At 39.4% G+C, this 16,863-nt stretch overlaps 1 protein-coding gene across 8 annotated transcripts in view; it reads left to right on the forward strand.

Annotated features, from left to right (window-relative positions):
- The window catches only part of KIAA0825 (KIAA0825 ortholog), a 498,502-nt gene that overhangs the window by 161,427 nt on the left and 320,212 nt on the right, over positions 1–16,863 (forward strand). For all 8 annotated transcript variants that reach the window (XM_053586527.1, XM_053586542.1, XM_053586532.1 and 5 more), the window contains 3 exons: positions 1,631–1,821; positions 4,130–4,312; positions 15,543–15,653. In XM_053586527.1, the coding sequence (XP_053442502.1) occupies positions 1,631–1,821; positions 4,130–4,312; positions 15,543–15,653 (485 nt within the window). The remainder of the gene's footprint in view (positions 1–1,630; positions 1,822–4,129; positions 4,313–15,542; positions 15,654–16,863) is intronic.

Here is a 16,863-nt window from a genome sequence, read left to right on the forward strand (position 1 = left end):
ATATTAGTCGCTGTATCAGCTTGGGTCAGTTTTGCTTTAATTAACATGCACCTTAAAAAGTATGAGAGAATGAAGCTTTAAAACTCCTCTCATAGTTTAATAAGCATTTATCATAACATGAAACAAAGAAAACATAAGGAACTATAATTGTGCTTCTTCAGCGTTAACTTTGTTATTTATTTTTTATTTATTTATTTTATTTTTTTTTTTTTTTTGGTGTAGAGACAGAGTCTCACTTTATGGCCCTTGGTAGAGTGCCGTGGCGTCACACAGCTCACAGCAACCTCCAACTCCTAGGCTTAGGCGATTCTCCTGCCTCAGCCTCCCGAGTAGCTGGGACTACAGGCGCCCGCCACAACGGCTGGCTATTTTTTTGTTGCAGTTTGGCCGGGGCTTGGTTTGAACCCGCCACCCTTGGTATATGGGGCCGGCGCCTGCTCACTGAGCCACAGGCACTGCCCATTATTTCTTTTTTTAAAGCAGTTTAGATACACAACTAATTAGAAGTAAGAACCCAGTGGCCAAAGTCTTCTCCAGTGTGAACTTGATTCTGATGTTTTGATGACTGTGTTTCCTACCCAAGGAACAACAATTCTACTCATTTATAAATTCTACTTGAAAGTCAATATAATAACTATAAATTATTAATGTTACAGCAACTGCAAAAGATTTTAGTAAAGAAACTATTAGAAAAATAATGTGTAAAGGGAATTCTAATAGTATCTGCAAAAGGAACTATCAACATTGAGTGCAAAATAACAGCAATTTTTTTTTAGATGACATTTGTTTGAGAAATGTAAGTAGTGAGTCCCTTGGTTTTAAGAATGTTCTTAAGAATACAGCATGCAGCTGGGCATGGTGGCTCACTCCTGTGTTCCTAGCACTCTGGAGGCTGAAGCGGGTGACTGCTTGAGCTCAGGAGTTAGAAACCAGCCTGAACAAGAGTGAGACCCCGTCTCTATTAAAAATAGAAAACTTAGTTGGGCATTGCAGCAGGCACCTGCAGTCCCAGCTACTTGGGAGGCTGAGGCAGGAGGATCATTTGAACCCAAGAGTTTAAAGTTGCAGTGAGGTAGGCTGACACCAGGGCACTCTAGCCTGGGCAACAGAGTGGGACTGTCTCAAAAAAAAAAGAATATAGTATGCAAATTTATTTTTGCTCCTGTCATTTCATTATAATGTGAAATATGAAGCACTTATAAAAGTACCTCAATGATAATAGATAGAAAAGTGTATCTAGTAAAACAATTTACAATTTAAAGATTTTTAGTTTAGAATAACCAGTCCACTACCCTAAACTAGTTAGTATGACTTGTTCAGCAACTACAAAACTGATTGTTTACAAGTAAATTTTAAAGCCTAGGCTAGGAGTAGGTAAATAAAGGATATTCTAGGTTAAATGATTGTGGTCTGGATTTACACTACAACATTTTCTCTCCTAATTGAAAAAAAGCATATGTTCCTTCGTCAGTAAGAATGTTTTCTATCTTGTCAAAAATCTTTCTTGGTCGTCTAGTGTGTCAAACTCTACAGCTACTTCCTTTCAGCCTGAACTAATTAGTTTCATAGGAAGCAAATCAACATTTTGGAAGATGTGATTCTGTTGTTCAATGTTTGCTGGTTTCGCCAGGGGGAAAGATGCTCCTTCTCGATCCAGATGTGGCATTATTTCTGCTGGGCTCTTCGTCACGATCTCTGGACCATTCTGCCCTGTCTGTTAGCCCAGGAGATTCTAGCAGAAGTGCTGGAGAAGTCTTTGGGTCTGCTGGCCTCCCGGTATGCTCAGGCCCATCCCAGTTATAAGAGAACTCCACAGATAAGGTAAAGGAAGTTCTGAAAAATACTCTTCCTCAAGAATACCCTTTTTCCAGTTGGTATAAAGCAGAATGTAATTCTGAATCTCATGACATCACTCCTTGTGTATTTCACATATTTCTACCATCTGAAAGAAAATCACATTCAATTCTCCTGAGGTGCTTCAGTGGAAACGTGGAAGCAAACTTAATCAAAATAAGTTTCCTCTCTTTTCTTCTTAAAATTATATATAGAAACTACTTGTCTCTAAAAAATGGTTCAAGATGTCTTGTAACCTAGACATATACACACAAAGGTTAATGAGATAAAGAGAGAAAATTAAGGCCCTAAAATAGAGAAAAAAGCAACTGTGCTATGATGGAACAGTTTGTCTATGCAACCAGGGGCTTTTACTTGTTTTTTTTTGTTGTTTTTTTTTAAGGCTTTATATATAGAAGTTTATCTTCACTAAGGAAACTATTTCATCTAATCATTTTTCTCCTCTATATATTCTGATTCATTCTTTTCTTTATTTTTTTATTTTCTTTTCACTGCGTATTACTACAAATTCAACAAAATGTGAAATTACAGGAAATGAGGAGCAAAATCACTGAGCATTAAATAAAAGACTGAATTACAATTATGGTGTAAACCTGTGCGTTATCTAAGCAATGAATATCATACAAATGTGCTTACCTGACAACAATGGTCAGTACGAAGGGGAAGCCTGTTTTTAAAAAACAAGTATTCTATCTAATGTTTTTAAAATCTGTCTTTCAGGTATAAAAATTATATTTTTTCAGATATATTTTAGGAGGAACATATACACATCAGAGGCTTATTTTTGTTGTTAGGAGGAATCATTTCCTGACCATGTTCTTGTAAAGTACCCTGCAATTTGAAGGGCACTCAGGTCCTGCTACAGTGTTTCATAAACATGGTATTTTGCACAGGCTGTTTTGAATTACTGAGCAAGCTTTTTTTTTTTTTTAATTGAGCACTGAAGAATAGATGGAAAATTCCTTTTGAGGGCAAAGAATACCTTCCTTCTTTTCCTTATGTAATATTAATCACTTTTGACTATGAGATGGCAAGTCATTACGAGGTATTTGTGAAATCAGATTTATTGTTAGCTCATGAAATAGGTAGTATATTTAATTAATTAACTGTACTATAGAGACTTTTGGTTTATTTTCTGAGTGGTTGCATAACAATGCCATACAATGCTAGAATTATTATTTTTAGTTTTTATAAGTAAAATATATAAATATTTTTATTTGACTGGTCTTTCCTAAGCCATCATTATTTTAGAAATCAGATTAGGGATGTGTACACGTGTATGTGGGTATGTACATGTGTCTTGGACGAGTAACTATTTAGCAATTAGAGAAAGTGGCATGCTAAGTACAGTTCCACCTTCCTGAAGGCGAGTATTGACACGAGTATTCCAAGAACCCTTAAGTAGGATGTGACCAGACTGTATGATCATTTATGTATGTTATATATTATGTGATTTATATATATATATATAATGTTATATGCATAATAAATTTGAGGCCAAAATAATATTTTCAAAGATGCTTAAACTTATTTTTCTTATCACTTTAAACTTTCCATCTTCTGTTTCTTCAATTCTGAATTTAAAAGAGTAAAAAAAAGGGGATATTATCTGAAATATGCTCAATTTAGTCATATAACAAAATATCTTAAAAGAGATCTTTGGATCCTTACTAAAACTCGAGAAAGATGGAAACAGAAATAAGTCTATGAATACGATAAGTGACAGCATATTTTCACAACTTTATGTAATATTAGACATTTCTGAAACTATAGGCCTCTGCTATCATTTCTTCTCAGCTTCCTCTTGCTGGGAGAACATGTTGTTAACTTTGTAAATTTTGTAAACTTTGACGGCATACCCATGGGTGAGGGAACTGTTTTGCTATCAAATTTCTACCTATTACATTTATGTGGATAATAGCAAATTTTTCTTTTCATCTTTCTTCTTTTATGCTCAATGTAATTTCAAGGATGGTCTCTTGAGTTTCTTGAACAGAATTCTGATAATGCAAAATAAAATTATAAAAAAAAAACCACTCCAAAACACTCTTATAGACCTCACATCCATAAAGATAATGGTATTGTGAGTCATCTAACAGCACGAAACAAGATGTGTCTTTGATGCTTTCTTTTTTTGATCTCTGAAGCTTTGGTGTCTAACCAAATCTTTCTTCTCTTACATATGCTTAGTACAAGAGATATGGATGAAAGTGTATATATCAAGCGAAAAGGTTATTTTGTTTAATATGATTTTTTTCCGTTTTCTTTCCATTAGGCTTGATGTCACAGCAATTTTAATATGCACTGAGAGCATGTTATGGTCAGTTTGTACATCTGTATGGAAACTTTTAAATCCTCATGAGAATACAGATGATAAAGTTTTAAAAATTCATAACCATTGTAATAACCTATTTACCACATTAGTCATTTTGACTTCACCGTTAACAGACTTATATAAGTAAGTATCAAATATATTTTAACTATCATGATATATAAAATAATGTGATTTAACAAAATTCTTTTTATAACACTTATTGAATTATGTGAGTTAGCAAGTAGGACGTAGTATTGTAAATTGGGCTATTTTATAAAGTTAACACCAACCAATAGTGGTTTCTCAAAGCACTTTAACCAAAAATGTGTTACATCTCTATTGGTCAATACCGTTCAATTGATTAAGTTTCAGTACAATCAGGAACATTTTGAGCTTCACTATTTGAGTCATTTAATTTCACAAATTATACTGGAGGTGCCAAGAAAAATGTATACATATTTTTTAACAATTTTGTTTGAAGTAAAATTGATCATTCCCCAAAAGTATATGAATTCTAGGTGAAATGGGTGTGAGTGGCATATCTACGTATACTTTACCAGTAAGGGTACCTCAAGTTCAACTTCACAAAATAACACAGATAACATGTCTTAATATGTATACAAGTTTATGCACCCTCTGTTGTTAATGGGTTGATTACCTCAGTCACTTTTGTGTACTCTCTGAAAATGAATATATCTAGCTTCTTTTTTCCCTTCTAAAGATACATTTTAGTTTCTAATTTTATATAAAGTTATTTACACTCTAATAAAAATAAATGTTAAAAAATCATTCTACAATATACCCAAGGCTGGAGGAAACCTAACCGTTCCACGCTTTCAGTTAATCTGCCACAGATTTGCATTTTTTTCATATCAGGCTTCAGTGCCTTAGCTGGTTGTGTCAAATGGAAATAGAAATAATTAATTACATCAAAAAAGTTGAAATTACTTAGCTCCACAAAAAAGGTTTAGCGAAATCTAGTAATTTTGAACTACTTTTCATTTTTGGGATAACTTGATTCAAATTTGTAATGATATAGAAGAAGTTGAAATAGATCTTATAATAAAACATTAATACTATTTTATTTAAATCATCTAAAATTGTCATTTTTGTCTTGAAAAACTAAATAATTGTATATGCTTTGTTTCTTGGGTGGTAAAAAAAAGAATCATGTAATATTTCTATTTCTAAGGATAAATCGGTTAAAGTGTTCTATTTTTTAACTTTCCAGTTAAAAGGGATATATAAATCTTGATTTTTGATGAATTTAAGACTTTTGTGTTAGATTTTCTAATAGTCATTAATAGCCTTGATTTCAATTTTCCTATAATTTTCACCTACTCTAACTTTCAATAAACTCATTGTTTACAGATTGTTCCTTCTATCAACCCAAGTTGAAAATTACTTTTAGCAATGGAGGATTTTTTCAGAAAGGGAAAAAAACAGTGAGCTAAATTGCCATAAGGTTGAGATTATATACATAATGGTTCATAATCATAAAAAGCTCAAGTCTGAAGCCTGTAATAAATCCTAGGAAACTAAACTGATTTGCCATAGATGAAAAAATTGCTATGCTTTCAGTTCAGTGGGTCACTTCACCTAAGAAGAAGGCCCTGTGAAAAAAAGGAACAAAGTTGACAAATTTCATGGCTTGGTCATGGTAAGCAATATTGAATTTCATGCTTTGTCACAGATGAATTGAAAAATTTTAACCCCCCAATGCATTTGTAAAGCAAATAAATTATTATCCAAGATTGCATATTTTAATAATAATAATGTAGCATACATTCGTTATTGTTAACCTATGGCCTTTTGATACAATTTTAACAACTATGCAAGTACTCAAATCTCTGTGATTTGTGCATTAGACATTGCACTGTAACCTCATTCGGCAAATTTAAATTGCTAATTTTAACCAGGATTACAGAACATTTTACACCAAACACTGCCTCTGGTTTTTCTTAATATGAAACATAGGTAGCTGTATTGCTTTGAAGCATAAACAAAAGTCTAGGCATACTTTAAATCTTTCTTAATATTTCTCAGTTCAAACATTTGATCAATTAACACATTTTATCAATTCATGTTGATTTAAATTTTATGCTTTTTTCCCCCTAGACTATAAATCAAGTCTTTGAAATATATTTTTTCCTATTGAGAAAGGAAATCCACGGGGCAGCATGTTTTCACCAACTGGGGAGGAATATATGCTCTGCAAGAACCCTGTTGACTTACAGAGCTTCTTTTTATAGCCAGGATATGAAGTTGTCATAGTATGAGCATTTTAGAAAAAAACGTTTCTCTATCTCACATTAAAAAAATTAACCCATATACTTTGAAGAATTAATGAAAAGTAATGATCAGATATTGCTGCTACACAATTTTATAACTCGTACCTGACATTTGTCACTCTCTGTGATATGTCCTTTTATTTTTGAGACAGAATCTCAAGCTGTCGCCCTGGGTAGAGTGCTGTGGCGTCACTGCTCACAGCAACTTCAAACTCTTGGGCTTAAGCAATCCTCTTGCCTCAGTCTCCCAAGTAGCTGGTAATACAGGTGCCCGCCACAACACCTGGCTATTTTTTTTTTTTTTGGTTATGGTTGTCATTGTTGTTTGGCGGGCCTGAGCTGGATTCGAACCTGCCAGCTCCGGTGTATGTGGCTGGTGCCTTAGCCACTTGAACTACAGGCAATACTCCCTTTTAAAAGGTGACTGCCTTCATTTCAAGCAGTTCTGACAGATAAACTCAATGTATTTTCCTTTCTAAGCTTAGCATAGGACCACTAAATCCCAGGGCAGGAATAGATGATTTTAAAGTCCTTTCAAGAAGAGTGAAATCTGTTTGCAGAAATGTTTATTCTTTTTAACTTGCCTTTGTAGATTTCTGTTAGAATGTTGTAAAAGGAGTACTTTAGGCTTATTCTCCAGGGAAAGGAACCCGCTGAAACATAAAATATTCACCAAATACTTTCCAAAATGCTTCCTGCTTGTAGCCCTTTCATAGCAGTGGTTGAACTGCACATTTAGAAACATATCCACATGCATTTTCACACACAAATCCACACAGAGGTCTAATATGTTGCACTTTGTGTGCAAACACTATTAGTTTTAGTTTATATATAGCAAGTTAAAAATTAACTGCTAGAATCTGAGCAATCTTAAATTGCTTAGGTAAAAGCAAGATTAGGGCACCACCCACATAGACCGAGGCTGGTGGGTTTGAGCCCGGCCTGGGCCTGCTAAAAAGCAATGACAACGGCAACAAAAAAATAGCCTGGCATTGTGGCAGGTGCCTGTAGTCCCAGCTTCTTGGGAGGCTGAGGCAAGAGAATCACTTGAGCCCAGGAGTTTGAGGTTGCTGTGAGCTGTGATGCCACGGCACTCTACTGAGGGCAACATAGTGAGACTCTGTCTAAAAAAAAAAAAAAAAATGGTTGTCTTGCTGTCCCTGAGACAAAGCACAAGGGATCCAACAGTAAGCATATTATAATATCTGCCCACAAGAAATTCATGAAAATCTGATAAAATTTTTATAAATTTATATGTGGCCAAATGTTTTGATGTATTATATCAAAGTCCTAAAAATCGGAACTTTTTGAAAGTTGACTGTCCCCAACATGTAACAGGACGGAAGAATAGGATTTCAGTACAAATGCCAACATGCCAGGCAAAGGCAGAGCTCTTCAGAAATAGCCAGAATGCTGATTACTAAGCCCAGGAACAGGAGGTTCATCTCGGGGTTCACTTGGCTCACTCATGAGGCTTCTGAATCACAAAGTTCCAAGATATTCCAACGCCGGGTCTACGGTGCTGTTTCCGGCTGTTCGGTCTTTTGAGGTTATGAACTTATCCTTTTCTGTTGTTGTTTGCTTTTTAAACTATTTGTCCCTCCCAAAATAGAATACGTTGGACTAAAATAACGATACCTCAAGAATGGCACAGTCTGGGGAACAGTTAGCTCCTCAAAGAGTTCAGCATAGAGTATACTTACATAAAATGCTGAATATACAGTCACACATGTCCCAGCATGGAGAAAGATGCCTACGGGAAGATCTGTGTGGGAATGTTCACAACAGCATTTCCACAATCACAGGAAGTGCTTATCCCCTGGGGGAGCGGATAAAGGGGAAGCTATCATATTCGTACAGTGGAGTGTTATTCGGCAGCTGGGGCACGTAGTGACTCATGCTACGGCAAGGATAAGCCTCCAAAACATTGCGCTGAGTGAAAAAGACATGTATGAGAGACCAGATATTGTTTGAGTCCATTCATAAGAAATGTCTGAAATAGGCAAATCCCTAGAAACACAGAGTAGATGGGTGGTTTCCAATGCTGAGGAGCAAGGGACCAGGAGGGACTGCGATGGGTATAGGTTTCACTGGAGGATAAGATGTTTTAAAATTAGATCATGGCTAAGGTCACACAGCTCTGAGAATATAGGGGAAACCACTTAATTGTGCACTTTCAATGGGTAAATTTTGCGGTATATGCATTATGTAGAACATTAAAAATGTATATAAGATGGAATGAAAGTAAAATGAAAATATTTAAAATGGGGTGGCGCCTGTGGCTCAAGGAGTAGGGCGCCGGTCCCATATGCCGGAGGTGGCGGGTTCAAACCCAGCCCCGGCCAAAAAAAAAAAGAAAATATTTAAAATGTAAAACAAACAAACAAAAACAACACTATCTTGCAGAATACAAAATGATCCAGAAAGTGAAATTTCTTGTCTCAGCCATTTTGTTTAGATTCAATTATTCCCTTTGGCCACCTTCCTCTGAACATTATTTTTAAGGGAAAATCTCTTTTTAAAAAAGTACAAAATTAAACAGCTTTACGTGTGGTCCTAATAAGGTGAAATGCTGGGAAGAAGCCAGTCGCAGTCACTGACTTTGGAGAAGCCTGGGCCCGACTCTGCCCGGCTCCTGCTGCTCTCTGGAGTCTTGACTTGTTCTCTTTCTCCACGAGACCTTTCTTATCCTGCCCTCTGGCTGTGTACCAACCCAGGACCACCCTTCACAGATGGTCCTGTCAGCTAAGCAGTTTCTCACAATATCGTGCCCTTCTTCCTTCCTTCCCTCCCTTCCTCCTTCCCTCCTTTCCCCCTTCCCTCTGTACTTCCCCCCTTCCTTCCTTCCTTCCCTTCTTGCCTCCCACCTTCCCTCTTTCCTTCCCTCCCTTCCTCCTTCCCTCCTTTCCCCCTTCTCTCTGTCCTTCCCGCTTCCTTCTTTTCCTCCTTCCCTCTTTCCTTCCCTCCCTCCTTCCTGCCTTCTTTTTTTCTTTCTTTCTTTTTTTAGACAGAGTCTCACTTTGTCACCCTCGGTAGAGTGCTGTGGCATCACGGCTTACAGCAACCTCCAGCTCTTGGGCTTATGTGATTCTCCTGCCTCAGCCTCCCGAGTAGCTGGGACTACGGGCGCCCGCCACAACGCCCAGCTATTTTTTTGTTGCAGTTTGGCCAGGCCAGTTTGAACCCACCACCCTCAGTATATGAGGCTGGCGCCCTACTCAATGAGCCACAGACACTGCCCTTCTCTTCTTTTCTTTCTTTCTTTTTTTTTTTTTTTTTTAACCATATATTTACTATGTACCTATTATGGGCCAAGCATTGTGCTGGTCATTTTCTAACTTCAAATCATCATTTTGTAACCTCAAAGAGTTACTTTCATCATAAGAAACCCAAACCAGAGGGCAAGAAAAATGTCAGGAGCTCTGCTCCACTGGGCTGAGAGGTGCCCGGCCAGCATCAAAGTGCCATGCTCCCAGCAGCCAACTCCAAGTACGGGGGCAGGAGGGAAGGGGGTGCATGTCCCTATGACTCTCAGAAAACCAGAGTCCCAGGCAGGAGAGGATGATAGCATATGGCCCACTGGCAGAGAAAACCCTTTCAGAAAAGTGAATTTCCTTGAAGAGCGTGAGGGTGAGGCCAGTGCTATCTCCCTGCCTGTTGCACTGTCTGTTGGGTTGGACCGTATTAGATTAAAAAGCAAATAGTGAGGAGCCATAGTTTACTCCCGAAGTCTTACCTTGATCTCTCTCCATGACATTTACGCAACTTCTAATAGCCTCAGGGATAATGCTTGTTTTTGAAAGCAAAGCAGTGACTTAGAATTCTGCTTACCATCTTCAGTTTTGTTATTTCCATAGTTAGTTGTCTTTGATTTTAGAAAGCCTAAACACGTCCTCAGTTATCCCAAGTTTTCCAGTGCTGTCTCAATAGTTGAGTTTCAGACTAGTTCTGCCTTTTCAAGATCTCTTGGTATTTCTATTTACTGGGTACTCCGCACGTCCTGGGCACCACGGTGGGTACAGATGACACAAGAAGTCATCAGACCCCTTCATACCCTGCTCATGGAGGTCAGCCCAATAGCATCTCATTAAAAGACCCAGTTCTCCTGGGAGGGCAACCAAAAGCTGGGTGGCGCAAAAGAAGCATGAAACCCAGCTAACTAATTCTTTCCAGCTTATCAATTGTTTTCACTATCCATGTGCATTGGATCTATTTCATTTCAGTAGCTGGCTACAGAAGGAGCCAGCTATAGCCAACCAATTTTGTTAAAGAAAATGGAAAGAGAGCAACGTGAGTATAGATCAGAGAACCAGGAGAGAAAGAGCTGGGGCAGAGGCTGGCAGGTCCAGCCTGGGGCGGCGTGACGCGGGGCTGGGAAGGGCAAAGGCAAGGAACATTCCCAGATTCATCTTTTCCCCTTAAGCAAAGCCATCTTTACAGTCGGCTAATTTGGGAACCTGAAGAAATGCATTCTGCTTCAACACATAGACAATTATTTATTTTATAAAGAGTATTTAAATTTTCTTGGTATAGCAAACTTTTTCTTTTTTTTTTTTTTTTTTTTTTGTAGAGACAGAGTCTCACTTTATGGCCCTCGGTAGAGTGCCGTGGCCTCACACAGCTCACAGCAACCTCCAACTCCTGGGCTTAAGCGATTCTCTTGCCTCAGCCTCCCGAGTAGCTGGGACTACAGGCGCCTGCCACAACGCCCGGCTATTTTTTGGTTGCAGTTTGGCCGGGGCTGGGTTTGAACCCGCCACCCTCGGTATATGGGGCCGGCGCCCTACCCACTGAGCCACAGGCGCCGCCCGGTATAGCAAACTTTTTCATGTCTTGTGGAAAGTACTACTCTGTGGCCCATACGATTGCATTCTACTCTCCCCCAGGTAACAGTATACCAAAACATCGTCAGAGGGTATCTGACAACGAGCACGTCATTCCATTCTCCGATTGAGGCCGGTGGGCCAATTTTCACCACGGTTAGACTCTCCAGAATAATGAAACTAATTTGGGATCTTGCTGTGGAATTAAGCACTCACACAGATACCACTCCCTGGGAGACCATAAACATCTCTCACAGCCAAGGAACCTCCCTATCCCCAGAGGGGCTCCCTGGACTCAGAGTTCAGGCCCCGGCAGGAACGCGCTGGTGAACAGGGGTTTCCGGTCAAGAAATTGGCACCCCGTAACCATTCCATTCGTGTTCGATGCTCCGTACGTTCTTTCTAGTCAGTTATGAAATAAACAGAGACCTTATTAGGAACTGTTTGAACTGTAGTTCATCAAACTGCTGATGCCACGTGTGTGTCGTGCTCTGTCCGTGTATGAGGCGCGTGGCTAAATCCTTTACAGCCATCATTTCACTAATCCCCATGCTGACCCTGTGAGGCGCTGATTAGTGATATTTTAATCCTCATTCTACAAATGAGAAACTAGGGCTGAGTCACGAAGCATTACCCATCTAAGGACAGCACCTCCGGATACAACCCAGGCCGGCCTCTGTGCTCCTTCCGCGGCTGTGGTCAGTTGGGACCTGACCTTGGGGCATGGAGCAGATTAAAAAAAAAAAAAAAGTAAAGTAAATGTAAGAGGATTGGAGGAAGAGTTAAGTCCCATGGAAAAACAAAGCAGCACAGCAGCGCAGAGAGGGGGCAGGTGAAGGGCTGTGCGCAGACAGGTGGACGCCCCCCGGAGAGGTCGGTCCCGGCCCGCGTCCTTTCCTGGAGAATGCGGAGCCCCCGGGTGACCGCACAAATGCGGAGTCTTTGATTATGCTCAGGGAAGCGCGGAGAGGTTGGCTCCGGCTGACACCGCGGTCTTGGCCGGCATCCTCCAGCCGCTCGCGCTGCTCCGTCCTGCGGCCCGACGCCCCCCGGCTGCTTCTCTTCTGAGCCTGCCTTTCTCTCAGAACCTTTCCCTGCGTCTCCTTTGTCACGTTACACCAGCACCCTGCTCTTGTAGCTCCCTTGATCTCTTCCCCCACCCCCGAACCCTTCCGGGCCTCTCCATCCAGACCCCGGACGCTGGTGGGGGGGCATCCCCTGGCGGCAATCGCACCTCCATCCAGTGGGCAGCTGCTGCTCCGTCCTTCTTCACACTGGACAAGCCCCGGCCTTGACCCCTCCCACTGTTAGCAGAAGGCCTCGAGCTCCCTCTTCCCTGCAGAACTGCAGACCCTCGCGAGTGCGCGTTACCGTCTCACCTCCGTCCTTGTAACCATTCTGTCCCCTGCTCAACCTCCGCATCCTTCCATTGTCTCTGATCAAGGCGACCCATGCTTTTCCCAACTCAGGCAGTATTTTCGCCTGACCTCGGGATCACATGTCCCTTCTCTTCCATGATCTTTTACATACTCTTCGTATCTTCCAGCTCCTTACCCTAAGCCTCTGTATTAAGACGTATCCTTCCCTTACTATCGTGTTTCTCTTCTAAACAGTTTGCAGTAGAGATTTCCACTCGCCCCTCTCCCTCGCTGCCCTGGACGCCCACCTCCCCCAGAGGTGGGACTAGGGGCCTTGGGGCCACGAGGGGCCTTCCACGTCCTTTTGAGGGAATCAAAATTCTACAGAATGGATTCTTTTACTAGAGGAAGTTTGGGTTCAGTCCAGGGCCCAGACCTGAGGGTCTGGAGGGTTCCAGGCACTGCAGGTGGCCCTGGACGGACCGACCCTCTTCCTTTCAGCCTCGCGCAGCTGAGGGCCTGCTGGCCGTGTTCTCTCCTCTGCAATTCCCTCTGTCACCTTTTCCTCTCTCTCTTCCTACTTCTTTGACTTTTCCTTGTTGGTTTCTTTTAGGTGTTTCTTGCCCTTCTCTTTAAATGTTGATGTGTTCCAGAGTTTCATCCTTGACCATTTTTTCCTTTATACTCTTGAGGGGTGAATTCCTTCATCCTGTGGCCTCATCATAGTGCTGAGGACTCCCCCGTGGACATCCTGGAGCAGGTCCTCACTGTGTGTACCCCATCAGTCAGCCCAGAGTCTCGTCAAATACCCGCAAGCCCCTTCCACATGTTGAACACCAAGGAAAACACCTGCATTCATCCTGGGCGCCTCCCTCTTCCTTAACTACATATATGAGTTCAGGTGAAAATAGATTCCCCTTCATGCCGTCACTAACATGTCTTTAGGAAATGACTATTGTTAGTTTTATTAATTTACCATTTTTTATATTTGCCACCTACTTGTTATCCACTCGACTTTTACCCTCTTCTGACTGCGCTCCTGCAACCTCCTCTCATTTGCTCCTTTCTTCCTATCTTCCGTCCTCACAACTGCTGCAGTTATCTTTCTAAGATGCAAAGCTGCTAGTTTTCCTCTCATGTTCTAAACTCTTTGGTGATTCCTTATTGCTGGTACCTACAGAGTCTAGACTCCTTAGAAAAAAGTATTCAGGTATCTGGACTGGTTTCTGCCTGCCTCTCTAGCTCACACAGTGGAATGCAAGGGGTGGAAATAATATAGCCTGACGTTGAAGCCTATTTAAGGAATTTTTATTCTGATCTGGAATTTAGTAAGGAAAACATGGCTCTCAATAAGAAATGATATATTAAAAGTCAAACACAGTTCCAAATATTATATATTTAATTAGGCAATGCTCTACTCAGCAAGACAACCAGGGGACAAAAGAGTCAAATTTGCAAACTGTGAGGATACAAGAAGCAAGATGTAGAGTGGAAAGACGGGGGGGCGGGGGGGGGGGTTCAAAATGAAATTCCACTCATTAGTATAAAAAGTCACTATTTTTCCTGTACTATATGTGGAGATAGTGCTACTTCAAAAAATTCCATTTCAAAAATACTCCCAGTCATCATTCTTAATTCTATGAAGGTAAATATAATTCTCTGTCATTATACAATGTTTATTATCTGCTAAAGATTTTGTGTAACAAATCCTTTATAATGTCAAGGTGTTGAATTTGATCCAACCTAGAAATATATGACAGTTACTTCCCAAAGATAGTTTTAGATATTCTAATGAAATTGTCCTAATTTTGAAATCACAATCATATATTTTACAGTCACCACATAAATAGATGCAAAAACAAAGGCTATATTCAATGGAGAAGAAGCACTTGACAAAATTCAGCACCCTTTCATGATAAGAACACTCAACAAAACAGGTATAGATAGGAGAAATCTCAAAATTATGTATGACAAACTTACAGGCAACATCATATTGAATGCGGAAGGTTTAAAGCTTTCCTGCTTTTATTCAACACAGTTCTGGAAGTTGTCTCCTGAGCAATCATTTAAGAGAAGGAGATCAAGGGGGTCCAAATGGGGAAAGAAGGGATCAAACTCTCACTCTTTGCTGATGATATGGTCTTATATCTAGAAAACCCCAAAGATTCAACCAAGAGACTCTTGGAATAGATGAATAAATTCAGCAAAGTCTCAGGTTACAAAATCAATGTACACAAATCAGTAACTTTCATATATTCCAATAGTCCAGATGAGAGTCAAAGAAAGACACGACGCCTGTCACAGGGGCACCAAAGACCGGTCAGTTCATCTTTAGGAGTCCTCTCTAGTTCCCTAGGAGCATGCAAAATTAATTTTGACTTCTCATTAATTGCTTAGTATTAACAATTTTAATTTTTAAGGATTAAAAAGAGGTACCTTCATACCAAACGTTTTCACATTTATGAAGAAAATGTAACAAAATATGAGCATTTATTGGATCCAAGTTGAGGAGGTACAATAGGATATTGAAATGCTACTTATGGGAATATAAATGGTATTTACTATACTATTCTTTATGCATTTATCATTGCTGAATTTTATTATGTGATATTTCAAAAAAATAAATGATAATGGTATTGTTACACTTTACCCAAGTGGAAATATTGTTACCTGTAGGTTCATGAAGATTCTAAGTCTTAGCTCATGGTTTTTCATGGCTGTTTTGACTTGCCTACCGGGCCCCTGAGTCACCTATTAACATAAATCTCAAAAGGATGAAGTGAGTGCAACGCCCTAACACAATATCATTTTGTGTAAAAATCATTAACTGAATATAAGTAAAAATAGTTATTTCAGTGGTTTCCATGTTAGCATATTCTGAAACAATGATTTGTTTCCCTAGGACTTTTCAGCATGGTATGGATGAGTCTGCTGCAGATTCCTTGAAGTCAGGGTTTAAGCAACCATTACACTGGATTTCTTGCATATCACCTTTCTACCCTACTTTACTCAGGTGAGTGGATGCCTCCAAATGCCCTACAATTTTTAATTTTATGACTTGTTTTAAAGTTTCTGTGAATCTCTGAATGCAAATGCATCTGACGAAAAGAACTTATAACTTATTCACAATAGGCAGATAAGGAAAGAGTATTTTTTCTCTTTTTTAAGCGCAAGGATTTAAGGTACAGTCTTCATAATCATTCTACTGGCTTATGACTTTCATGACGTAATGGAAAACTGAGAAGTTTTGAAATTTAGTTCTATTTTAAAAACTCACTCTTCTTGATCTATGGGGATTTGACAGTTCTTTGGCTAATTATCAAACATAGGCAGCAAAACTGGGTAATTCATGTAACGAACTCAGAGCCTGAGGTACAAGTGGAGAGAGAAGTCACTGAAAATTACCAATAGGGTCTTTCACTTTTATTATTTAATTAACACTATTTAAAAATAAGAAAAACCATTTAAAGTATGAAATGTATTTTCAGAATAATCTGACAACATTTTGTGGCATTATGTACAATGGCATTTGCTGCTTTGCTAAATATATCATTGGAAAATGCCTTTGCTTGATATCTGAAAATAAAAATATGTATGGCTAAAGGAGATACACTTAATCCCCAGGCATTCCTGGTTCATCTTGGAAATATACTGTCAGCTTTTCACCATTTCAGTTGACTCACTTCACACTCTCCTGAGGAACAAGAGTGCCACCCGTAAACAGAGGGTATGAAAACCTTGTACACAAATGTCTTTACAGACACAACAACCACATACTGCTCACCTACTGTGTGCCTATTTGCATATGGGCACTGAAGAATCCAAGATTAATGATTCATAGACCCTTTCAAGGACCTCGATGTATTATTACTTAACTTGGATATAAAACTTTGTCAATATCTCTAATTAATTCCTAGCAATGGAATCTTGTCAATACCTTGTCATCTGGAAAATAAATATTAATATATTTTGTATCATTAAGTATTAAACAGCCAACTCTTTAATGCTCATCATTTAAAAAATAACAAATTAAATAACTGATCTCTTATAGCAGGCGTCCTCAAACTTTTTAAACAGGGGGCCAATTTACTGTCTCTCAGACTGTTGGAGGGCCGGACTATAGTTTAAACAAAAAAAACTATGAACAAATTCCTATGCACACTGCACATATCTTATTTTGAAGTAAGAAACAAAACGGGAACAAATACAATTCACATTGCTTC

Source organism: Nycticebus coucang, chromosome 1 (assembly GCF_027406575.1).
Source record: "Nycticebus coucang isolate mNycCou1 chromosome 1, mNycCou1.pri, whole genome shotgun sequence".
Classification (NCBI taxonomy): Eukaryota; Metazoa; Chordata; class Mammalia; order Primates; family Lorisidae; genus Nycticebus; species Nycticebus coucang.